The sequence below is a fragment of the Tenrec ecaudatus genome, chromosome X (genome assembly GCF_050624435.1).
Source record: "Tenrec ecaudatus isolate mTenEca1 chromosome X, mTenEca1.hap1, whole genome shotgun sequence".
Lineage (NCBI taxonomy): Eukaryota > Metazoa > Chordata > Mammalia > Afrosoricida > Tenrecidae > Tenrec > Tenrec ecaudatus.
Genome location: NC_134548.1, coordinates 6,895,379 through 6,920,850, shown reverse-complemented (window position 1 = coordinate 6,920,850; position 25,472 = coordinate 6,895,379). Strand labels below are relative to the sequence as shown.

Sequence of the window (25,472 nt, the reverse complement as noted above, 5' to 3'; positions counted from 1 at the left end):
CTTCTTCCAATACAGGTCGATTTGTCCTTTGACTAGGGCATGGTGCTTTGACTATTCTTCTCCAGCACCACCATTCAAATGCATCGATTCTTCTATGCTCTTCTTTCTTCAATGGTCAACTTTCACATGCAGATGAGGCGCTGGAGAATACCATGGCTTAGGTCAGGCGCACCTTAGTCCTTAAAGAAACAGCCTTGCTCTTCAGTACTCTAAAGAGGTCTTGGGCAGTAGATGTGCTTAATGCAATAGGTCCTCTGGCCTCTTGACTGCTGCTTCCATGCGTATTGGTTGTGGATGCGAGTAAGAGGAAATCCATGACAAATTGAACCATTTCTCCAGTCATCATGATGCTACCTATTGGTCCAGTTGTAAGGATCTTGGTCTTCCTTACATGGATTTGTGAGCCATACTGAAGGCTGCAAGCCTTGCTCTTCAGCAGCCAGTGCTTCAAGCCCTCCTCACACTTTCAGCAAGCAACCTTGTGTCATCTGCGTACACGGGTTGTTAATAAGCCTTCCTCTGATCCTGATGCCACACTCCTCTTCACATAATCCCACTTCTCTGACAATTTGCTCAGCATATAGGTTAAACAGTATGGTGAGAGGATACAACCCTGCCGCACACCTTTCCTGATTTTAAACCATGCCGTATGCCCTTGTTTTGTTCACACAACTGCCGCTCATCCAAGTTCTGAATGAGCACAATGAACTGTTTTGGACTTCCAGTTCTTCTCAAGGCTGTCCAAAGTTAACTATGGGCCACATAGTCAAAGGCCTTCGCACAGTCAAGGAAACACAAGTAAACCTCTTTCTGGTGTTCTGTGCTCTGAGCCAAGATCCATCTTCCCTCAGCAATGATATCCCTTGTTCCACGTGCTCTTCTGAATCAGGCCTGAACGTCTGGCAGTTCTATGTCAGAACTGTACTGTACTGCTGTATTGTCTCAGCCATCAATATGAATTCCAAAAAGTACCCTTGTTTGGACAATACCGTAGGGGCTCCAGACCTCTTAACCACTCTATTTTTGCTTATTCAAAGTCAAGAAAATCTAATCTGAGCAACAGAAGCACCCAAGGGATCAGGCTGTGCCCCAGGCATAGGAGGAGTGGTATGACTACTTGGTAACCATCCAGTTTGCCTTTAGGATGAATCTGGCAATATGTGTTAGCATAGCTTTAGTTTGAACCAGCAAGTCATAGAATATAGAGCTCTGCTTTGTGCTATTATAAAGTTGCTCAGGACCATATTGGACCTTTCCCCAAATGACGTTACTCATGGCCCATTGCCTGGCCCCTCCAGGTATCCCCGGATCTCCAGAACGAAGTACTGATCAGCCTGTTGGAGACCGACCCTGATGTCGTGGACTATTTGCTCAGAAGGAAGGCTTCCCAGTTGTCGTGAGTATTGCCGCTTTCCATTCTGCTGCATCTGTGTTGGGGTGGCCGATTTCCATTTCTAATCATGTAGAAGGGTTTGCAGAAATTTATGCATTGCCATCTCCAGTGACATCTGGCAAATTTCTACTAATTGGGCTAGTCCACCTAACCGGAGAATGTCTTGGGCTCGCCCATCGACCTATCACCTTGCAAACCACTTTCTGGTCTCCCCACACACTGAGTTTCACTATCCCATTTGGGTGCTTTTGATGGTGTTGACTAGAGGTCAGGATGTGCTGGGAGCAGGGAGCCCTGACACACTGATGAAAAGCATTAAGGACTATGAAGGGCATCGCCATTCGGCTGCTGGAAGCATGATAAGCTGTGCTGGAAGCATGATAAGCTGTGTTGGGAGACACAGGTCTTAAGGATGCTACCCCACCAGTGGGAATGGTACTGTAGCCAAGAGGTGGGCACCCTCTTAGCTCTTCCATTCTCTGAAATGAGTATCCTTTTGGCAAAAATGCACGGTGGGCTCCACATGGGCCTTGGCTTAGATGAGAAAAAGGCATGTAATGCTACGGACATTGGCTGACACATTTGTCCCCAAAAGAAAAACTCTGAATGTGTGTATTTTGTCACATACTGTGGTTAATGCCAACGCCCACACGGATCAAGGCAGAGAGAGTCAGGGGTGTTGGACATTTGGCAAAGTCAATCCACGAGATAATATCACACTGATCAGAAGCCATGTCAAAACAATGACACCGGAACTGGTGACAAGAAGGTTGTTATCCTCTCATGAAAGTGTCTATTGTATTTCTAATCTGTAAAATTCCAATAATTCTAAGACACATTTCCCTGTATTTTGTCTTCTCTGAATTTGAGATGAATGTTACAGTCAATGATTTGTCCTAATTCATAGCATTTTTCTTTCTTGCTCAGATATAAAATATATAAGGGTATGTCTTATGTGTATTAAGTCTGATGAAGGTTTTAAAGCCATTATCTGTGATAAGTTAGTCCTATTGATGTCAAATTTAATGAATTAACATCCACTTAAAGCTATGTTTAATGCAAGAAAAAGCTACATTGTCATAGCAGTTTTGTGAAGAAAAATTCGATGGTATGAAGTTCCCACTCTTTATAACAATGTGATGTGATTGCTTTTGTCGGGTTCTGTCGAGTCCATGTGGCCTCCCAGCAACCTCCTGTTTGCTTGGTACTCTGCCCCTTGGGGTTTCTTATTGGGAGCTGATCTCAAGGTGCTTGACCCACAGCAATGGTTTTGAACCGCCAAACTTTATGTTTGCAGCCACTAGCACTAAGTTCAGTGTCTCCCCATTTCTTACTGCTGAGGGAAGAGAGACTTTAATTGAGTAGCCTTTTAAAAATGCATCTTTTAGAGCCCACCTCTGCCCCCATATTTGCCAGGCCAAATGGAGGTTCAGGCCACCTCTCTCTCCGGATTCAGACTGCCCCAAGTCCCACAAGTGACTGGGAGGATGTTCCAAACTCCCTGCCACTGAGTCATTTCTGATACCCACCATGACCCTAGAGGTCAGGGGAGAAGTGCCCCTACAGTTGCTGAGAATGCCACTTTTGACAGAAGTGGAAGGCTTCTTCTTGCTCCCGCAGAACAGCTGGCCTTGGGGTGAGCAGCCCAACATGGAACCACTAGGGCACCAGGGCTCCTGCAAACGAGGTTCACATGCCACAAAGGGGCTGGCATCACTTGGTCTGGATTTCTAGACTGGAGTCTGGCTTAGTTATGATACCAAGGAACCCATTCATCTCCCTCCTTTTGGCAAGAAAATAGATCCGGGCACATTGCTCTCTGTGAATCCCTCTTTAAGTTATATTGATCACATGATCTCCTGGGGCCCCTGTGAAAATGCTGCCACTTGATCAGTCGCTCGGGGGAGGCCTGAGCATCTGCACTTGGAATAGGCGCCCAGGTGCTACGGCCGAGGCTCCGGGCTTGAAATGGCAGGGGCTTTTGGCCATTTTTGCTTTCAGAGGACTCCGCCCAGGCCAGCATGGGAGGGAGCATGTGCTAAAAGATGTCCCCAAGTGCAAACCAGGGGGGCGTTAGTGGTCTTCAGACTGGCCTGTCCACTCGAGTCTGCTGAGGATTTTGATGGAGTATTATGCCCTGGCACCGCTTTCGGGGATGCTAGTCCATTTGGTCTAGGGGGCAGGCTGAGCACTGGAATTTTTCTAAGTGTCCTGGTGATTGGAAAGAGTTGGCCCACTGAGCCCCAGTAGCTTAGTGGCACCCTGTGGGCTCTGTGTGGCCTGTCATGGGGGGACTGGAGGTGACATCAAACTTTCCAAAGGAGCCACCACAGCCAACCATAAATCCATGTGGCATGTGGTACAGGGAAAGAGGTGTGGCCTGCATTGTCAAGACAGATTGGCCGTGAACTGGGAAGGAAGCATACACAGGATGGATGGCGAGCATGAACTGGGGGTTGGCCAGAGCAGTGCATGTGTTGACTAGGAGGGGCATCAGGAAGATTGTGGCCAGATGGAAGGCCAGACCAACCCAAACCCATTGCCAAGTGACCCTACAGGGCAGAGTAGAATGACCCTGCAGAGTTTCCAAGACCCAATCTTTCTCCTGAAAAGCCATGTGCGGATTTGAACTGATGTCCTTTGGGTTAGCAGCTGAGTGCTGAACCACTGAGTAGGAGGTCGTCGTGCATAAGTCAAGAAATGGTGACAGATTGTGGTCGCCTAAACTGCCAGAGGATACTGACTACAAGGACATATCAATTACCCGTCAGTAACTCAGTTGTCCAAGTGACTGCCTGGTATCTAAGTATAACACACTAGTCACCTTCTTCAGCTCTGGAGCCAGACACCCTGAGTTTCAATTCCAGTTCCACTGCCATTAGCTGTGTGGTCTTGGGGAAAATGCATCTGAGTTTCCTCATCTGTAAACTAGAGAGTTGGCATGGCTTTTGGTACTTCGGTGTGATGGGGCAAAGGCCCACATGTGGGATGACAGACCCGTTTACCACAGGCCAGGGAGCTCTGGGGAGGATCTACAGGTGACAGGTTGGCAGGTAATGTGGAAGAAGCCCTAGACGAGCTGCACCACAATGCACAGTGTTTCTGGCTTGAGTTTTGCAGCCTTTATTTGGAGAAAGATCACCTGCAAGACTGTTAGTGATTTCGTTTGCCTGAAGCTTCTGGCCTCCGCTGCCTGTTGACAAAACAGCAATGAGAGGGTAGATCCCCATGCCAGCAAGGAGAAATGGTGCTGGATTGTATTGGAGGGACAGAGAAGCAAGTTTTCAAGTGAATGTAAAACCAAGAACAAGACTACCTTTCTAATGATTTCTGTTGTGAGAGATCAAACATTAATTGGCATTTTAGGGCCGCAGGGTTGTGGACTGCGCTTTGCATGGGCCCCTTTTTGCACCATGAGGAACTTGGGGCTGTGGAAGGCAGATTCCTTCTGGTTTCCGGGGCTTGTCTACTTCCATTTTTGGCTTGAGCCAACAAAATGACCAAAGGAGATTTCAAGAGATTGTTGGTTTTGTTTTTTCAATTATTTCACGGATACAAAATTCTGTTTTCTATGGTTTTGTCTGATATATTTATTCGAAGTATAAGCTCTTGCCTCCAAAGATATTTAAAGTTGAGTCCCTGTCCCCTCTTGGATGTCCACATACATGGAAATAGGAGATGGAATTTCAAGGTTCATCAGAGGAAGGGCAGATGGGAAGTAGGCGCAGGCAGCAGAACCAACATGGAAATGGCGGGGCGGAGGGGGAGAGGCGCGGCAGAATACTCAGTCATTCAAACAAGGCATATTGGAATTGAGGATTTTAAATCATCAAAATTCATATCAACATCCCATGATGAACAAAATTGCAAAACATTTTTTAGAAGACTAGTACCATGCCAACCCGTATTGCAGCTAGCCGGAAGCAAAAGGGGAACTGGGGGCTTATGTGGAAGCAAAACACATCCACAATGTGTTCAAAATCGACTTCTTTGCTTGTCCACAGAGCCTTGTTTAACAGCTTCCCTTAATCAAACAACAATTCGTAAAGAAGTACAAATGAACTGAAGCTGATTATCAGGAGGTGCAGGATGCTCGGCTAAATCAGTTAGCTGCCGACTGTGCCTGCGTGTTCACTGATATGTGGGCAGTTTAAGTCCACCCAGGGGTGCCTAGGAAGAAAGGCCTGGTGGTCTGCTTCCAGAGACTCGGGGATGGGCCACCGTGAGTCTGAGTTGGCTCCACGCCAACTGCTTTAATTAAGCTGGTATCAAATGGCACTCTGATTGATTCTATTTTGTCATAAATATATAAACTGGAAATCAGGACCAGCTTTTCCAGTTTCCCATATTTTTCAACTGTTTTAATGTTCGGGGGGGGGCGGCTAGTGAACCATTAAAAAAGGAAAAAAAAACAGCACAGAGAGGCACTTTGTTTTTTTTTTGCCCCTGGCTCTGTGTGTCCCCAGGATTCTGCACATACAGGATGCTTTGCAAGACGTATGATTCACATGAACAATGATTATCATGGCATCTTAAAACCAGAGGTAGCTAGGGAGTAGAGCCCAGCTCATCTGCAGTGACTAGCTAGTGGCATGTCACTATGGGTTGAAGGAAATGAGGTAGCACCGATATTAAAGAACTCGCTGCTCACTAAAAGCTCAGCAATCCGAACCCACCAGCTTCTCAGGGTGGCAGGTGGGGGAGGCAGCCAGGCTGCTTCTGTAAATATTGCTAGCCTGTGAACCCCTGCGGGGGCAGTTTTCCATCTTAGAAAGTCTCAGTGGTGTGGGGTCTGAAAATGTGTGAGGAACTTGCCAGACGGACAGCTTCCCTGCCATACTCAGAAGACAAGATCCAAATAAAACCTTCTTCATTATGGAATAGATGAGCCAAACCCCTCAGTTTTGAAATTTCAATGTAGTTCATTCCTTTCATGGTCTATGTAAAATGTGAAATTATATATATATATATATATATATAGCTAGTCAACAGGACCACAAAGATCATGTTTGCCTGGAAAGATTTAAAAAAAAGAATTGTAACAGTGGCATATGATTTCGCCTTTTGCTCAATGACATGCCTGTCAAATGAGAAATCCACCTTCTCCCCTCCTTGCCATTGAAAGGCATCACATTGAAGGGATCCCATCTCTTAGGGTTAGGGAGGCCCTTCATTTGAATCTGGCAGAGATCATCACAGACCTCCTTCTCTTGGTGTGTTAGAGAATGGACTATCATTTGGGTTTTTCTTTGACTGGGATTTGTTTGAGAAAGAGAGAGAGAGAGAGAGAGAGAGAGAGAGAGAGAGAGAGAGAGAGATGTTCAAGATGTTTCAGAGCTTAGAAAACGGACTTTGGCCAGGCACTATATCAGAGATGCATCCTCCTGAGTGGCAGTAATTGGTGTCGTCAGTGGTCATTCGGTTCCAGTTCCCTGGGAAACGGTGGAGTGTGGCACACGCACAAATACGTTCCCCAAGCAAAAGAAGCTTTTTCATCAGGGAAAAACTTGATGTGGAACCGGGCGTTCCCGAGTGGAATATTCCAGGGAGTATCGTTCAGAAGGGACAGAGCCTGGGGCACGTCACCCACCCCACCTCTTTTTTTTCCAGATGCCTGCCCTGTGTGATTTGTAGATTCCTTATAACTGTGTAAGACATTGATATGAAGGTCTTTTATCAGGTGCACGGTTAACTTACAGGGGTGAAAGCTGTCTGGTTTAATGTCTGTATCTGTATACCACGGTTACTAGGAGCAAATTGAGAAGGGATCAAACCAGAGGGAAGTGTACATCCGAGTCCAGTGTGAGCTCTGATGTTAAAGGTGCTGGCATGGGTGGGGGGACAGACAGTTCAGGTCCATGGCAGCCCCTTTTCTGGGTGACGTGACTCGGCCTCTAGGATTCAGCAGAAGGAATACTTTGCTGAGCAGAGCACGATGGATGTGAAAATCCTCCCTCAATTCCCAGTCACTCTGGGAGCAGATGCCTTTCACAGTCTCCTAGCCTCCAAGATGGTGACATGGTTGGAGAAACAACCACTTGGGTGGCCAATCTAGCTATCCACGGAACGATGCAGCCCAGGAGGCAGCCGGCACACGTTGGACATCTCTGTTCGTGTGGCTGGCTGGGCTAGCTCAGCAATTGAACTGGAGTTTTCCATTTATCCACAGAACCAGTTCTGTGCTCCCGGCTGCAGGGCAGGCCTGCCCACAGCACCCGGCCAGCGCGTTTACACCCTGACCTGGAGGGACCACGGTAAGGGTGAGAACGTGACTCAGTCTCCATGCTCATCCCAGGCCTGTGTGATCAGCTAGAACTGCCCACGCATGGTGGGGTGGGCCGGGGGATTTCGGATCTCAAGAGGAGTCCTACACTGCCTGGGAGCAAACGTGTCCACAGGGGCCCCAGCCATCATCCATTACAGGCTCCAGACTTAGCAGAAGAGAGGCCGCTGTGTGTTCCATGCTTTCGCAAACATTGGTTGAAGTAAAGATTTCCCTGTAAGGAAATACATGAATTTTGGATGTGTTTGATTGGGGCTCTGAACTCAAAATTGGCTTCTTCCTGGTGGGCAAATCTTAGAGCAGGGGCTCAGAAAATTGGAGTGTGTGCCAATTTGACCCTGGCCTGCATGAAGATAATGCCCGCTGAGGGCTACCTCAAGGTAAGCTGCTCATGATGGGGTAGCGTCTGAAGAGGAGGGGCTTTCCCATTCTCTCCCCCCTCTCTCGTTTTCCCTCCAGCTTGCCGGCTCAGGGAAATGGCCTTTCTGTTTTGTGGCTCCGTCCCACGTTTCCACTCTCCTTCCCCGGGTTTCCTCGTGGCCTGGCCACTCACACATTTTCTGGCTCAGGAGGACGACTGCTCAGCTTTTTTTTTAATATGAAAAATCTTCCAGCACTTCATAAATGTGATCTAATTTATTTAGACCTTTGCCCAATTGCTTTTAAGGGAAACAGTTAATCTTATAAAATGAGCCATGTCCCAGCAATGTGGGGATGCAATAGAAAGCTTCAGAAGCAGGAAGAAGCCAGGCCAATGAAAGAGAGCGCTGCGAGGGAGGCTAAGGTCCAGAATGTCCGGGTCTCTAGCCCCACTGGCTACAAATGTGCTCTGGAAAGCCCTGATAGGTCTGTGTCCAGAACGCTAGACATTTCTGTCGGGCACATAATGAACCCTGTCTAAATATTAACTTGTACTGTTCTCACAGGCCACAGGATTGTTTCACGAAAGGGTATGTAGTTGACAAAGCTCTTGCCCTGTGTACCTTGTACCTCCCAGTGTGTCCCTTGTCATGGCCAAGACACATGGGGTGGCTGAGAAGTGAGGAGCCAGCTCTCAGAAGTGACCCCCTCAGCCCCTGAGAGACACCTCTGCCACCTGGGTACAGCTTCAGCCACCTTCCAGGACCTCTCTCCTGAGTGGGGCCTGACTTAGGAGAATGAACCGCAAGAGCAGAGAAAGGCCGGTCGGTTAGTCTCTCCTTCCCACACTCTCACTGTAACATGCGCTGATCCACAACCAGGATGCTGTCCACTATCTGGATGGTGCTGGCTGCGGGAGGAAGAGGTCCAGGCGCCAGCTGGAAAGGGCCTCGCTCCTCCTATAGATGGCCCCATACTCACCCCACGGATGGTTTCCTTCGTCACAGACCTGTGGCAGTGTCACCACTGCCGAGGGCGGATGGGAGGGGGAGTCGACCGGCCGGTGCTTCTCTCCCTTCCCAGAGCTCCACAGTGGCCTTGAGGACTCACTGTCACGCCCCAGACAGCCCCCTCCCCGACCCCCCACTGCCCTCATGCCAGAGCCCCAGCTTGGTTTTAGGCTCTGAGGCTGCCATCTTGAAAATCGGGAGCGCTCTCAAATCAAAGGCCGCTCCCGTTCATTTTGCACCGGGGCCCCACAAAATCCGTAGCTTGCCTGGCCCATCCTTCCAGGTTGGGGCCCGCGCATTCCCACCTTTAACAAGTTCACAGATCACACTTTGGCTGCCATTCCAGGGCCCACTTTGAGAACAACTAGGATTTTCCAGCATCCCCCTGAAGAGCCTGAGGAAAGGGTGTGACCCTCCACCGCCCCGCCCCACTGCTCACATGTCCAGTCTTGGTTGGGACGGTGGAGCCAAAGGCGGAACTCGTGCGCTGCTTCCGTCATCTTTGTTCTCGTGACCACTGTGCTTTGTTTCGACCAGAGTAAATGCTCTCACGAAGATGCATGCTGCCCTTGCGAATCCCTCCCCCACGCGTGTAGGTGAGACCTCCCTGACTTGTCCTGCCCATCACTCCACCGATACTTTCGGGAAGCCAAACTACTATTCATTCTGATATGAATAATACCATAGTAAGTAGGTTGGGGGGCTGGGGAAAGGAAAATGATAGAGCAATAAGATGAAGTCGGAGGGTATGTCCCGCCAGCGCCAACACCGACTCAAGCTGAGCCCCAATGATTGGTGTACTTCCCGCCTGACGATTCCATAGGTTTTAAGTCATCAGCTTGCTCCATAGGAATCCAAATGTTCCCAAGCCTGAGATTCATCTGCAATATCTTCCACGGGGTCCCTTTATGCCCGTCACTCCTAGCGGAATCCCGGGTTGTTGACATTACAAGGAAGAGTTCTCTTCCGGTATGGTCTGTGAGGCAGAGAAGCAGACTTGGACCAGAGTTCTGGGCAGAGACAGGGGCCATCGATAACTCTGATGGTTATTCCTCTTGGCTGGTGACCTGAATTCCTTTTAACCATCCCATAGAATCAGGCTTTGGGTCCCCACTGTCACGGATGGCCAACCAAATGCCACACCATGTGAACCTGTTCAAAAAATGGTTCATGCCTGACATGGGTCCATCAAATGTTTGTCTTTATATTTATTTATTGATATAGTGTATCTTTGTAAAAAAATCATCCTTCAAGGAATATTTTCAGATACACAAAATCATCTTTAACATAATACGGTATGAGTAATGTTTCTCTACACCTTGCAGATTAGCGCCCTTTGGGATTACGAGCCATCCTCTATATACCTCCAATTGTTACTCTCATAGGATTTAGAGAGGTTGGCTCATAACTCCAGGATGAATGTTCCATAGTCTGGGGAGACAAATGAGATGGACCAGGGAATCAAATTCCTGGCCCTGGTGGGCCCATCAAGCCCCCTCTGTGAACTGAGCTCCACCACAGTGGGCAACAGGTGACCTTCTATGTATCTGTTCCTCAGCCAGAACATCGCTATTGTGAGAGTCATGCCTGTCAGAATTAGGGAGACTTTGTCCCTTTAATTGGATGCCATGTGGCTAAAGACTCCCCTCCCCCCTGTGTAGCAAAAGTACTTGCTTTTTTTTGTTATTGTTTTCTTTCCTTTTTTTTTTTTTAAAAAAATGTTCTCCATCAAATTCAGCAGAGGCCTCGAATTCTGGAAAAGAATTCTCACGGTTTTCCTCTGGCTTTTTCCCATAAGATTATCTGACATCAGTTAGGAGCTAAGAGCTTATTCACTCCACATGGGTAGGAAATGTCCTCTGGGGACAGTCCCCGGGTCCTGATGCCTCAGTGACAGGCGAGGTGCATCCCGGAGGCGCAGATGGTTTATTCTGGACCCAACCCCTAGTCAGAAACCCTGGAGGAAGCTGAGACCCCCATGAGTACACCCACCCATGTGGCTGGGCCAGGGTTGCTTGGGCACGAGCTTGCTATCATTACAGTAAAAAGGGGGAAACGCCGACACACAGAACAAAGCATTTTATTACACTTTAGGTGAGGGGTGTCATCGTACATTAATCTTCCAGTCGACAGCGGAGACACACATGGCTCCATGACATTGGGTGCCGCCCCGGTTTCCTCTCAGGCTGCTCCATTTCCACGATCCCCTTTCCCCGCCCCTTGGGTCCCCTCATCCGCGGTTTTAGGCAAACGTGGCTGTTGCAGTCTGGTACGGATGCTTGTTCGTGGCATCATTGTTTATTTTGTGGGCCCATCTATCATCTGGCTGAAAGGTGGCTTCCTGTTGCAAGTTGGAAGGGTGACTGAGGGCCCCAGTCTGGGGTGGGTTGGCCTTCATTAAGAACGTGAAAGATTGACAAGGAACGGGTCGTCGAGTAGGGGGAAAGGTAGGCAGGGTCTGGGCATTTTAATCAACCTGTGATCATTTCCCTTTAAGATGTCAGGGCCACTGTTTGTGAGGAAGGTAGAAAAGAGAGATGGTTCAAGGTAAGACTTCACACACTCTTTCCATGTCCCCACTTGCTCATTTTCCTGTCCCGCTTACATTTTCACTGTGATTGTGGTTGTAGTTGTTATATGCCATCGAGTCCATTTCAATCCCAGGCGACTGAGTAGATCTGCCCCAGGGGGGGTTGTTGACCCTGATTTCTGCAGAAGATCACCAGGTCTTTCTTCTGTGGCACCGCTGCATGGGTTCAAACTGCCAACCTTTCCACCAGCAGTGGAGCCTTTAAGTATTGCTTATTGTTCTCCTTAACTGGGCTCTACTGGGGTGGGGGGGCAGCCTTTTATATGTTGACATAATTATTCCCACAGTAGCACCATCATCACTCAGAGGAAGGATGTACTGACACATTAAGCATTTTGGGGGTCGCAAAAGGAGCTATCCAAAAAGCCACAATGGACTCCAAGTAAGGTTTCTATTGTGGTTTTTACATGAATTCTTTCAAATTTAGAATATAGAGGAATGGAAGAGATTTATCTCCCAGGTTTTCCTGGCTCTGAGCCCCATCAGACATTTAGTCTGAAATGGACCCAGGAGCTAATCGGTCCGCTATTTCAGTGACACTCGTCGGTTACAGCTGGGTTCCGTCTGTTTCATCCTCTCCATTCTCAGTTAGTCCTCCCCGGTCGCACTCCCTATGCTGCGCTTTCCTGTAACATCTGTTGCGTTTTAGTGCCATCTGCTGGCCATGATGTGGAATCGCTTTCACCTCTCTAGAACTCTTGGACTACTTCCCCCAAGGTCTTTTGGTTTCAGCTCCTGTGTCCATGCGTTCTCCTGTTGTGTGTTTAACGGTTGCATTGTTGGAGCCTTGATACTCCTGGTCAGCACAATCACTCACGCTCTCCGCTTTGTCTCCTTGCGCCAGAAGCCCTGACCTGCTGCAGACGGACATTTCTTTCACCATGGGAGGGAGGCATTCATCCACAGACTCCAACAAGGCCTCCAGTGGAGACATCTCCCCTTATGACAACAACTCCCCAGTGCTGTCCGAACGCTCCCTGCTGGCTATGCAAGAGGATGTGGCGCCGGGGGGCTCAGAAAAGCTTTACAAAGTGCCAGAGCAGTACATGCTGGTGGGCCACTTGCCATTGAAGTCAAGAGAAAGTTCTCCGGGACCGAGACCTGGGAAAGGTAACTGGAGCCGGCACTGGGCCCAATCCAGGGGGGTGGGGGATGGCGTGGGGTGCTTGGGGCCCTTCTTTCCTTCCCTTCATCTGCATGTCTCAGGAATTCCATATGCAATATTTGAACACCGGTTAAGCCCCTACTCCAGAGAAAGGAAGATTTGCCGAGCCCAGTGGGCACTGTTCTCAAACATCTGGGAAGCTAACCAAGCGCAGAATCCCTGGTGGGTGGTAGACAGGGGTAGGTTCAAACAGTCCACTCGCTGGGCTGCAAAACAAAAGCTTGGCAGGTGGAACCCATACCGGGGTACCTCAGAAGAATGGCCTGGCAATCTCGTTCCCCAAACTGCTCCTAGTAGCGCACATGTTAACGGTTTTTACCACCCAGGGAGGGTAGGGGGGCTTTGACAAGAGTGTAGGAGAGCCGGCGAGAGGGCATGACGCTGGAAAACCCGTGGACAAAGGAGATTGCCTGGTGAATACATGTGAGAGGCCACAGTGAATCTGTTGCTGCCACAAGCAGAGTGCCAGGTGCTCCGGTATCCGAAAGTAGAGCGTTCCCGTGAAACCGTCTGTAGGCTGAGAGGGCAGAAAGCAAAGTCTCGGTTACCCTTCATTTCTCAGTCTTTGAGTCAAGGCCGACTCACAGCGATCCTGCGGGACTGAGTAGAACTGCCCCTGTGGGTTTCCCAGAAGGTCAGGCTTGGCGAGAGCAGACAGGCTCCCCTATCTCCCAGCAAGCAGCGCTGCACGAGGCCCTGCTGACCTTGTATTTAGCCGTCCAATTTGTTACTCATGAGAAAAATCTGTGAGCATTCCAAGATCCAAAAAATAACCTACTAAATCATACCGAATAGCACATCAAACCTAAAATAAGACAAACAGCACTCACAGACCCAGTTGCAGGCTAGGGCAGCTTGATGCTGTGAAGCCAGTAGTCATTCTCAGGGAAAGCGCTGGGGGGCGCACTGCCGCCTCTTAAAGAGCTCTCGGCAGATAGGAACTGCTGGTCTGTGCTTTAGTCACCAAAAAACCTGTTTTAGATTTCTTTCATTTCACAAACACAGGTCCTCCTTGGGGTCTTTTGTAAAAGTCAAGTGGCATAAAGCAACCATTCAAAAAGTGGGGGACACCTGTCCTCCAGAATGTGGAACCAAAAGAATAGTTAGTCCTGTCTCGGTGTTAAAGCGGCCCAAGGTGGAGAGGATCGCCACCAGTGTGTGGGTGTTCTGTTTCAAATGACCACAAACCCAGAGGCTGAACACATGAGGTTTTAGCTCAGCATTCTGGTGGTAAGAAGTCTAAAGTGGACCCCCAGGGGCTACATTTCTCCTGGGGGCTCTAGAAAAGAATCCACATCCTTGCCTTTTTCAGGTTCCAGAGGCTGCCTGAACTTGTTGGCTCATGGCCCCTTCCTTCGTCTTCATAGCCAACAGGCTGTGGAAGGTCCAGTCGTAGCCCTTACTGTCCTACCCCTCTGATAGTCACTCTTCTGCCTGCTCTGAGGAAACATGAGGCTCACCTGGATGGTCTATGACCATCCTCTGATGTCACAATTTCTTTCTGATGATCATGTATTCTAAGGTTCCAGAGCCCAGCGTGTGGACATCTTGGGGGCCATTTTAAGCCTCACTGAAGAAAAGGCTCCTGTACAAAAGGTCCAAATGACACAGTGGTGTGTCTCCTACCTAATCACAAATAGACCATTTTGAACCGAGGCGATGTTCTGCTCATCCCTTTTCTTGGCTTTTGTTTCTGAACTTTACTTTGGCATAATATTTTTTCCCAGATATGTTGAGGGAACCTTTCAATATCTGGGGGACTTGGCATTCAACGTTAAAAAGTGGATCCAAGGACCCAGGAATGACAGGTAAGCTATCTCTTGATTTTTAACCCAGAAGAATTACATACCCAAACCTAGCTCACTGCCAGAGGGTCAAGGTCAACTCATAGCGACCGACCTCATGGGACAGGTTAGAACTGTCTCTGGGAGTTTCTGAGACTGCAGCGCTCTAAGGGAGTACAAAGCCCTGTCTTCCCTGGAGAAGCTGGTGGTTTCGAACTGCTGAACATTAAGTGGGCTCCCCACGCTAGTACTGTCAACCTTTGCCTCTATTCATGCCATTTCCTTGTGAAAAACCGCAGAATGAGATAGACACGGGGTGGATGGAGAGTCTGGGGGAGTAGGCATGGGGACCATCTGTATCTACAAGCCAGAGAGTGCCCAGGGCTTCCCACAAGGAAAGACCCACCCTGAAGCTGACAACCTGATTTGAAAACATAATTTGTACCCTCTGTCTCTGAAGAAATGCAGTTGCCTTTTATTTAAACTGCTCTTCTATTATAATTCTGAGCCCCAATCATTTTGGGGGGACTCTTACACCTCTTCTCACAATCCATACATCCATCCATTGTGGCAAGCACATTTGTACATATGTTGCCATCATCATTTTAAAAACATGTTCTTTATACTTGAGCCCTGGATATCAGCTCATTTCCCCCTCCCCCACCTCCTCCCTCATGAACCCTTGCTGATCTGTAAATTATTATTATTTTTTCATGTCTTGCACTGACCAATGTCTCCTTTCACCCACTTTTCTGTTGTCTGCCCCTCTGGGAAGGGGTAATAGATCATTGTGATCGGTTCACCCCACCTTGCCCTTTCCCTCTTGGTATCACTACTCTCATTATTGGTCCTAAGGGGATTACCATATCTGTCCTAGATTCCCTGTGTTTCCAGCTCTTATCTGTATCAGTGTACTTCCTCTGGTCTAGCTGGATTTGTAAAGTACAATTGGGGTCATGATAGTGGGGGAGGGGGAGGAGGCATTAAAGAACTAGAGGAAAGTGGTATGTTTTGTTGGTGCTATACTGCACCCTGACTGGCTCATCTCTTCATTGTGACCCTTCTATAAGGGGATGTCCAATTCTCTACAGATTGGCTTTGGGTCTCCACTCTTCACCCTCCACCTCATTCACATTGATAGGATTTTGTGTTCTGGGCCTTTGATGCCTGGTACCTTATCCCATCAACACCCCATGATCACAACATGGCAGCGTTGAATTTCACCAGGCACTGGGTAGTTGGCAATCCAATACCTGGCAATAAAGTTGTTTCACTGATTTGATTTTGATGGGAATAAAGTAGTTATGCCTTCAGGAATATTTTCATCGAAAGGTACTTTTCTTTTGGCATTTCAAATTATTAATAGATGACCTCAGATTGTGGAAAGTCAATGGCAAGGTATTAACTCAGAATAGGCCAAACCCATTGTCATCAACGCAGACTCTGAGTCACCGTGACTCTGTCGGATGGAGTAGAACTGTCCCATAACGTTTCCAAAGCTGTCATATTCACGGAAACAGATGGCCACATCTCTCTCTGGTAGAGTGGTTGGTAGGTTTGAACTGCCAAGTTTCTGATTAATAGCTGGGCACTTTTACCCACTGCTCCACCAGGGCTGGTACATTTGAACTGTTGGCCTTTGGGGTAGCCCTCTAGTGTTTAGCCCACTGTGCCATCAGGAGGCTTTTTCAGAATAGGCAAATGGTTCCAAAATCATGAAATGTTTCCAAGAATCCCGGAGGAATTAGCACGTCACCTTCTGTCTTAGTTTGCCAGGGTTATGGCCATAACATAAACAGCACAAGGGGGGTGACTTCAAAGGAGCCTGCAATTCACAATCAGGGCAGCAGCTCCAGGAGAGGGTCCTTCTTTGTCAGTAATGCTAGGTGCTCCTTGGCGTATCTTGGCTGGTAGATGGATGCTTACATGGCTTCTTCCCCTATGTGTGGGCCTTTGTGCCTCTTCTGCTCACCCTTTATGACACCACTCAGGAGGGCTTAGGTTTGGGACCCAATCGACTCCTGGGTAACCTCATTAGCATCACAAGAAAAGCCAGACACTTTACCACAGAGCCCTTCGGTGGCCAACAAATGCATGCAGCGATGCTCTGGATCATTAGCCATTTCGAGATTTGTCAACCAAAGCAGCAATGAGCACGAATCACAAGCAACACTGACGCAGAAGTCAGTCAACAAATGCCGGCGAGGGGGCTGAGAGATTGGAACCCTCATCCATTGCGGGCGAGATGGTCAAATGGTGGAACCATGTGGACACCAGCACGGCGCTCCCTTAGCAAGTTAGAAAGAGACAGGCGGGACCATCCGGCAATCTCACTTCGAGGTGTCTAGCCGAGAAAAATACAGACCATGGCATGAACGGCCAGAGGACCATGTTCATCACAGCGTTATTCACAAAAGCAAGAAGACGGAAGGAACCCGAGAGCCCACCAGTTGATGACAGAGTGAACTCTTACCGCGCTCCCCCCCCCCCCAACACACACACACAACGGGCTACTTACTCCCCAAAGTGTAAGGATAACGGTGAATCTGCGAAGCACCACTGAATGGGGACGAGCCTACAGGGCCTGAGGCTGAGTGAAATTATTCAACCGCAGAAGGACACATCTCGCATGAGACCACCACTACTACAAGTCAAGAAACGCTCTATACGGAGGAAAAGACCTTCTTCAACGGGTACCAGGGATGGGCTGGGGAGTGGGGGAGACTAGTACGCGGGTGGTGACTTGGGTGGCAGGAAAGGCGACACACTGTCAGGGAAGCCCGGGCAATAGGGCCAAGGCGAGAGAGACCTCAGGAGGTACACAAGGGCCAAAGGCAGCAGTGGCGAATACTCGGACATACACAATCCTGCCCAAACAGTAAAAACAAACACTAATTTCCACTAGATACATAAGTCGATCGTTGAGCGGCGTGGGATGCCATTTGGCGGTCAATCCAACAGCTTGGATAGACTTGTTGTTAGGTGCCATTGAGTCGGTTCTGACCCATAGCGCCTCTCTGCACAACAGAACGAAACCCTGCCCTGGCCGGCACCATCCTCCCAGTTGTTCTAATGTTTGAGCCCATTGTTGCAGCCACTGTGTCTGTCCATCTCGTTGAGGGCCTTCCTCTTTTTTGGCTGCCCCTGCACATTACCAAACAGGATGTTTTTCAGGGACCCGTCTATCCTGACATGTCCAAAGTAGCCGAGAAGTCTCGCCATCCTTACTTCTAAGGAGCATTCTGACTGTGCTTGATACTGTTCTTCTAGAAGAATATATCGATTTGTAGGAGGGCATTTCTACATAGGTGTCTGTAGGTGTTACAAACACATTCCGGTGTGTACAGTAGAACATAGAGGGAGCAAAGTCGTACAAACTTCTGAGCCCAAAGCAAACACCTGGAGGAATTGAGTCATGGAGCCTTGGGGCTCAGGAACATAGTCTCAGGAGACATGTCCATCAAGTGGCATAACACAGCCCACAAAGATAAATGGCTCACATCCCACTTCAGTGAGGGGTGGTTGGGACCATAAAAGCGCAGAAGTGGCAATCTAAGATACAACCACTGGTCTCTTCCTGTTCAGAGCAAGCGCAGAACAGTGAAGACAAGGAAAGGCTCGAGACCGTATGCCCAAAGGGCTTGTTGGTCACAGCCTCTGCTAGCCTGGGGCGAGACATAGCACCCACTTAAGACAAGCAACCACTCTGATTGGGGTCACACTGGAACATCCGACCGCGAGTGGGAGGAAAAAAAAACACGTTAGAACAAAATTCAAATCACAGAAAAGACAAGATAAAGGGTCTGAAAGAGACTGGTGAAACCCCCAAACTGTGGCCCTTAGACAGCCTTCCAACTTGTAATTGAAGCCCACTGGGGGAATCACCTTTCAGCCCAACAACCGATGGGCCCAGCAGGTGGACCCTAAACACCCGGAGGAACATCCTTCTCAGTGCTAGCCATCAGAACAAAGCAAAGGGAGGGCAGCATTTGCCCCAACACACAGCTCAGAAGGCTGGATAGGGCAACACGGATGGGAGAATGGAAAGAGAATGGAAAGGGTTACCCCAGGGAGGGGGGGGGGGCAAGAGTGTTGTTATAGTGAGGGGCTTGTGCCTGATGTCAAGAAGCAAAATGTGGGGAGACAAATCCATTCTGCAAACCTTCATCCCACCCAATAAACAACAACAGCAAGAGCGCAAGAAACAATTTATTTACAAACATGATCACATTGACAGCTACAGAAGATGGGACTTTCCCATTTTGGGGAGGGGGCATTTCAATCCGTAACACCTTCCAGAGAGGATACCCTGCTTACAGTCTCCCAGCCATGCACAGCAGGCTAACTTACTACGCACGGCCTCCTCTCACCTTTTGGTCCAATGCAAAGGGGAGGAAGAGTAGGAGGGACCTAGGGCAAATTGTGCTCTGTGCCACTGTCCCTCGGGGTCCCAGTGATGGTTCCAGCCTAGCTGTCTGTGGAACGAAGCCAAGGGAGTCAGGAGAGTGGTGAAGATACCTTTGAATTCAACATCATGTTATCTCCCCACATGTGCTGGCCACACCCCATTCACATGGCCCCCGAATGGCAAGGGAGTCTGGGAAATGTGCTGGAATGAAAGAAGCTGCCTTTGGTGGACCGTGATGGAAAGGGAATCCACTCAATGACTGCTGTGTTCTTCATCTTCTGACATCGAGTGTCACCAAGTCCTGCATTTCTAATCGGCAGGAGAGGCCCATGGCAACGTGAGGACTCGTGTGTCCTGAGAAATAGGGCACTGCATCCAATGAGAAGGCCTCAGCCCCCTTCACCTTCTCGGGGCCATTAGGGTTGTCCTGGGTGCATAGAGGGGACTTTCATGAAACCCAGTCGTTTTCAATAGCTGATTTTTTTCCCCACAAGTGGATTTCTGTGGCTTCCTCGGCCACGGGTTTGGGTCTGTTTTCTCTCGAGGAAGGCTGTGGGTGCTTTCTCTGGTGGGGAGGACATCCCAGCCTGGGTTTGTGACCAAATGACTCCATGCCCCCCCTCCCTCTCTGCCTCGCAGGTTCCCACGGAGACATTTTTGAAAGCAGCTCCCTCCGACCGGGGCTGTGTTCCCTTTCTCAGGGGAACCTGTCCCTGACGTGGTCTCGGTGGCCAGGGAGCCCAACGGAGCCGGACCGGGACACGCCCGGCCTTCGGAGAACTCAGACGGCAGCCACCCTGGCCGAAGGCCGGGCCCACCCGCTGGCGTCGCGCGCCCTCAGCTCCCCGCATGCCCGCGCCCGCAGCCGGCCCTCTGAGCCGCCGCCGCGCCGGAGCAGCGCCGAAGACCTGAGCGAGGGTGAGCTGGACGGGGCGTGGCCGCGCGCCCGGGGCCCCCGAGCCTGCGCGCGCCCCGAGCCCCGGCCTCCGCCGCCGTACCCTGGCGGCCCGGGGAAGGCGCCGGGCGAGTCCCCGCTGTGGCGGCCGCAGAGGCCCGAGCCAGGCGCCAGCGCGGCTGTGAAGGGCAGCCCGGGCGGCCCGTGCCCACGGAGCAGCGGCCCCGCGGCCCCAGGCGGTGAGCAGAACAGTACGAAGCGGGGCGAAGCCAACTGGCTGGACTGGCAGCGAGAGCGGTGGCAGATCTGGGAACTCCTCTCCACGGACAACCCGGACGCCCTGCCCGAAACACTGGTATGAACCGTGGCTGCCGCAGGAGGGCCGATGGCAGATGGTGGGACACTTGCTTAGCCTTCTTTGATGCCTTTCGAAAGCAACAGGAGGGGAGCTCTGGTCGCTGATGCGGGCAGAGCCCCCCCCACCCAGGCGCCCCCCACCCCACGCCCTGGACAATCAATCCGGTCCTATTGCATAGCCAGCCTCGGGAGACCAACAACACCCTGACCCCAACGGATGACAGCACCCACTCCAGAAATAATCCACCTTGGCTTTGTGTAAGATAAACCAGTTGCTTCGATATTGCTTAATTGTATTTGTGTCTTCTGTCATAGATCATGTATGATAATCGTTATATATTCACAGAGAAAAAAAACCGAAGGAACAATTTTGTTAAAATCACTTCACTTACATTAAGCAATGAGCTCTAGGAAGCTAGGAGACTCAATAGAACGCTCTGGAAGGTGCGTAGGGGGATTTCTGTGCTTTGGGGCTGTGGTATTTTTACAGGGGACAGCCCTTCAATGCCTAAGAAAAACAAGTTTTCCAAAAACACAAATGAAAAAGAAGGTGGGAAAGCCATATTTTTATAAGTAGGGAGATACAATAAACATAGTTACTGAGTACTTTTTCATACCGAATGTTTTAGGAGTATATTAAATTTGATACATTATGAAATATATTTTTGGAATTTGTTTAGAAAGGATTCAGTTAAGCAAGAAAAAGGCCGTGCCTAACATAATAATAATGAAAAGCTAATGTCACCCTTTCTCTTTTAGGTCAAGTTCAAGTTTATGTAGACCATATATAATATATATTTATAATGTATAACTATGTATTTTTCAAAACTATAAACTGGAATTCAACTGCAAGGTGTTGAAGAAGCTAAATGAAGTATTTCAGATCATAGACACGGTTTTTCCCTTTGCCCCTTAATCAGTATTAGCCAAATTATGTGAAATGTTTCGTAAAATAAATCCTAAGCGGGAGGGGGGTAAACTACAGCTTTGTACTTACTTTGTGCCAAACGCTGAGTGAACACTTTCTTCCATAAATAGATGTCGTATTTTACAAACTGTTCCTAAACAATGTTCCTACCGTACTTAGTAATACAGTGTCGGAGTGTTTCCACTGCAAAACCATTGTACGACCAGTAGGCGGCTATGTGCTTCATTCAGTATTTCGTGAGACGTTTTCACTTCGTAAGGGAAAGTGTATTATTAAAAAAAAAAAAGTGTTTTTTTTTTATGAAACATGCTATTCTTACTTGTCATGTTGGCACTGCCATGTTCAGTGGTGTTTCTGAAAGTTCTATCCTGTGTCATAATGAATAAAAACATGAAGCAACAGCTCTGTTCCCTGGAATTCAATCGGGACATAGACTTCACTGTCCACCGTGTCCTTGTGCAACACAGAATGGTCCTATTACCCGTGTGTGACTGAGGAGCTGGTAGAAAATACTGTCAGACCGCATGGGCGGGTGCGAGTGGGGCAGCGGTGGCATGAAGCATTCAGAAACTGAGGGTCAGTATTTGCTGCAGTCACCGATGGTGTGGGAAGAGGTGGTTTGCTTCAGGACCTGGGGGCAGGTTACCGGCCTGTGGGATGGGTGTTGTCGTGGCACAGCTTCTTGGATGTGTACTTTGCTTGGGACCATGGTGATAAAACCCACAGTGCTTTCTTAAGATTCCCGTTGAGGAAGTGGTTCGGATCGCTTCAGGCCCTCCCGTGGAGATTCCAAAACCATGAGGCTGGGCAAGAAGGAGTTGCTTGAAAGCCTCTCGTCCTGGCTCCTGACCCTCAGCCGGAGCTATAATCAAGATTCAGAGCTCGATTGCAGGTCAAAAACTATCTACCCCATCTCTTCCTGTTGCCATCTGGCATGCTTGAATTGGGAACTGAGTGGCCTGGCCATATGAGCCCCCTCTCCGCCATATTCCTCTTGTAAATCATGGTGAGAAAATAAGCCAGGCACCAAAAAGTCTGTCTGTTACTAGATCAAAAGTAGTCCAGAAAATGGAGGAGCCAATATTTGTGTAACTAAATGAATTTGCATGTGACTATAAATAAAAATAAACGTTAAAGGTCTATCACTGTAACCTGACATGATTCATCATCATGTCGCTAATAAGCATCCTACTACCAGTTGCCATTGGCAGTTGATCCCTGGTAGCATAGTTGTTGACAAGCTCGACTGCTGCCCACAAGGTCAGTAGCTGGAAACCACCAGCCGCTCTATGGAAGCAAGATGAGGTTTTCTCATCCCGGAAAAGTCAAGTCTCACAAACCCACCAGGGCAGTTCGCCCCTGTGCTCTGGTACGAGTGAGCAAACACTGTTCGCCTGCCCAGTTACTCAGTCCCAGGAGTTGCCTTTAGTGAGTGAAGGTGGCTTTCTTTCCTTAGCTGCCTTTGTCATCTGGTAAACTAACTGTTGCGAAAACACGCCCAGGAGACCCGAGTGCCTGAGTGGAAAGTGAAGCGATGTCTAGTCTTTGTAAATGAGATAACAGATGACAAGAGAAAAATCTAATGCAGATGCCTCCAGGGTGACAAGGCCACCTCCACAGGCTGTTGGAGCCGCTCGTTCCTGGGGAGCAAACAGAAAACAGCATGTGGCACAGATGTCCGAGCAGCTACAGACATTCGATAAGATGTTTGCATCTTCAGAAATGGACCCGGATGGTGATGGCAGAACTAGCCACGGAGGGATGTTTCTGTATTCAGCTTACTAGCTATTAGCATCTGTTTGTTGTGGGTGTGAAGGCAGGTTGGAGGGGGTCTCTTGAACCAGTGGAGCGTGTGCAAATTAAGACCACTCCTCCATCCTTGCTGGTTTCCTCTCCATGCACACATAGAAATCCACATCTGCTTGGCGGAGAGCCAGCATTGGGCGTACATCTGAGGAGCTGTGAGAACAAAGCGCCAGCCTGAGGCGGTGGGTGCTCCGATAAGCGAAGTGCAGGGGCTGAGGGGAGCTGAACACAGAAGAAAGGAAAAAGGGGCCACGAAGAAGAGTCACACAGAGTTAGATAGAACAGGACAACATAGCCGCGGCCAGAATGTGAAACCATGAAATCGGCAGTAAATATTCAAGAGAAAAACCAGACACACCAAAGGATGATCACGATGGTGGAATTCTGCCCAAAACAACAGCTGGAGCGGCACTCACATGTCACTGCAGACAGGGGTGTCTGGATTATGGACCTCGACCTGGCCAGGACCCCAAGTCATCACCAACTTGAGGTGTCAGCTCCCAACTACAGGCCCCCAGATGCTGCACCCAGCCCAGAAGATGGGCTAGCTTCAATTCAACCACAAGCAGTTCAGCCTATGGTGGCCAACTTGTCCCAGTTTTCATGGGACATCCCCAGGTTTAGTACTAAAAGTACTGGCAGAGGCAGCCTTGGGAAGCCCCTCTGCCTCAGTGGCATAACCATGCCACTCTGCTCACAGGGCCTTTGGAGCTTTCCACCTTGGCGCCTCTCCAGTAGGGCAACTTTGAGACACAGGGTGTGTTAGTTTGGGTACTTTAGAGAAACAAATCCACAGAAACTCATATATATAAGAGAGAGTTTTATATAAAGGGTAAGTGCACATCAAGAAAACATCCCAACCCAGTGCTCCCAAGCCCAAAAGTCCAACATTAACCCATATGTGTGACACCAATCCACAAAGTCCTCCTCCATCTCACAAAACACACACAATGATGCCAACTTCAGGAAGAAAGCTGAATCAGTGAGCGTGCAAGCATCTCAGCACTGGCAGGGGTCTCCACATGGCTGCTCCAGCACCCAGGGCTGCATCGAGGTAGGTCCATGTGGCTTCTCTGCGGGGATGTCTTGCAAGAAGTGAGCCTTGTCAGCTGAAGCAAGGAGCTGGCTAAGGCAGCTGCACCCTGGTTCGACCATCAGAAAACAAGAGACACGAGAACTTGAAAGTCGCGGCTCACTGAGCCATTTATCTCTCCACCCTTCAATTAACCCCACATGTGTTTATCGGCCAGGTTGGCACAATAAACTAGCTGTCTCACAGGGGCCCCAGCTCAATGTGAATTCCAGTGAGACCAGGGCCGGCTTTGTGGTACAGGCAAACTTCGTTTGTGCTTTGCGGATTAACAATCAAGCAGATTTTTAACAAATCGAAGGTTGTGGCAACCCTGAGTGGATCGAGTCCATCGGTGCCATTTTCTCAATAATGTGCACTCATCTTGGGCCATATCTTGGACTTTCTCACACATGCGGGGAAACCCCATTTCCACATATGTGATGCTGGGTCACACTTGTGTTCCAAGAGCCTTTGAATGCTGTTCCCATCTCCCTGTTGAATCCTACACCATCGCCTTGGTAAAAACTGGGCTATTCCTCACCTACGAATGATAAGCAGCGTGGGATATTATATGCCTTTACAGGTAGCCCTCAGAGATACCGTGGGTCCCGTTCCTCATGTACCCACTGCCACCAAGCCAATTCGTACTCCGGCTGTTCGTATGGGACAGAAGAGGACTGTCCCTGAGGGGTTCTGAGTCTGTCCCTGTTTACAGGGGTCGATAGCCTCATCTTTCTCACAAGGAGAAGCTGGTGGGCTTGAACTACTTACCTTGTGGTTAGCAATCTGGAACCCACTATGCCGCCAGGGCTCTGGGTTCAGTTCCACATCACCACAATACACTGAGTACCCCAATGAGGGGAGCCACAGGAAGGTCTGGCTTTTCCCAGTGTAATGCCAAGTTAACGTCTGCACTACACTGTCACCTAGGAAGCAGACAAATGGGGCTTTCTACTCCCTTAACCAGTTACTGTCTCAGACACGCACAGGGGCAGTTCTCCTTTGTCCTAGAGGGCCGCTATGAGTCAGCATCACTTCCAAGGCCACGAGTGAATATCGTCTATGAAGTGTGATGGAAAAGTTTGATATGTTGTGAAAATGACCAAATGGTGCCACAGAGAGGAACAAGTACTTGCTGGTTAGGAACATGGCACCTACAGACTGGCTGGATGCAAAGTTGCCACAAACCTTCCATTTGTTCAAAACAAAACACACAGTATCTGCAAAGCACAATAAAGCTATGCCTAATAAAAAGGGGTGCACTTGTATTTTACTGCTGGGCAGTCTTCCTCTGGTCCTGAGAGTGGGAGCTATTCCTCTTTTTTTGGTATCCTCAGGACAGGTATTTCTAGGTTCTGGTGGCTAGTAGATCACACATTAGCTACTAACTGCAAGGTCAGCAGGTTGAAACCACCAGTGGC

General features: G+C 49.2%; 1 protein-coding gene across 2 annotated transcripts in view; it reads left to right on the top strand.

Moving 5' to 3' along the window:
• The window catches only part of ARHGAP6 (Rho GTPase activating protein 6), a 517,936-nt gene extending 496,376 nt beyond the window's left edge, over positions 1–21,560 (top strand). For both annotated transcript variants that reach the window (XM_075539194.1, XM_075539195.1), the window contains exons 10-13: positions 1,299–1,396; positions 12,481–12,746; positions 14,529–14,609; positions 19,633–21,560. In XM_075539194.1, coding sequence (XP_075395309.1) covers positions 1,299–1,396; positions 12,481–12,746; positions 14,529–14,609; positions 19,633–20,249 — 1,062 coding nt within the window. In that variant the 3' untranslated portion in view covers positions 20,250–21,560. The remainder of the gene's footprint in view (positions 1–1,298; positions 1,397–12,480; positions 12,747–14,528; positions 14,610–19,632) is intronic.
• The last annotated feature ends 3,912 nt before the right edge of the window (positions 21,561–25,472 follow it).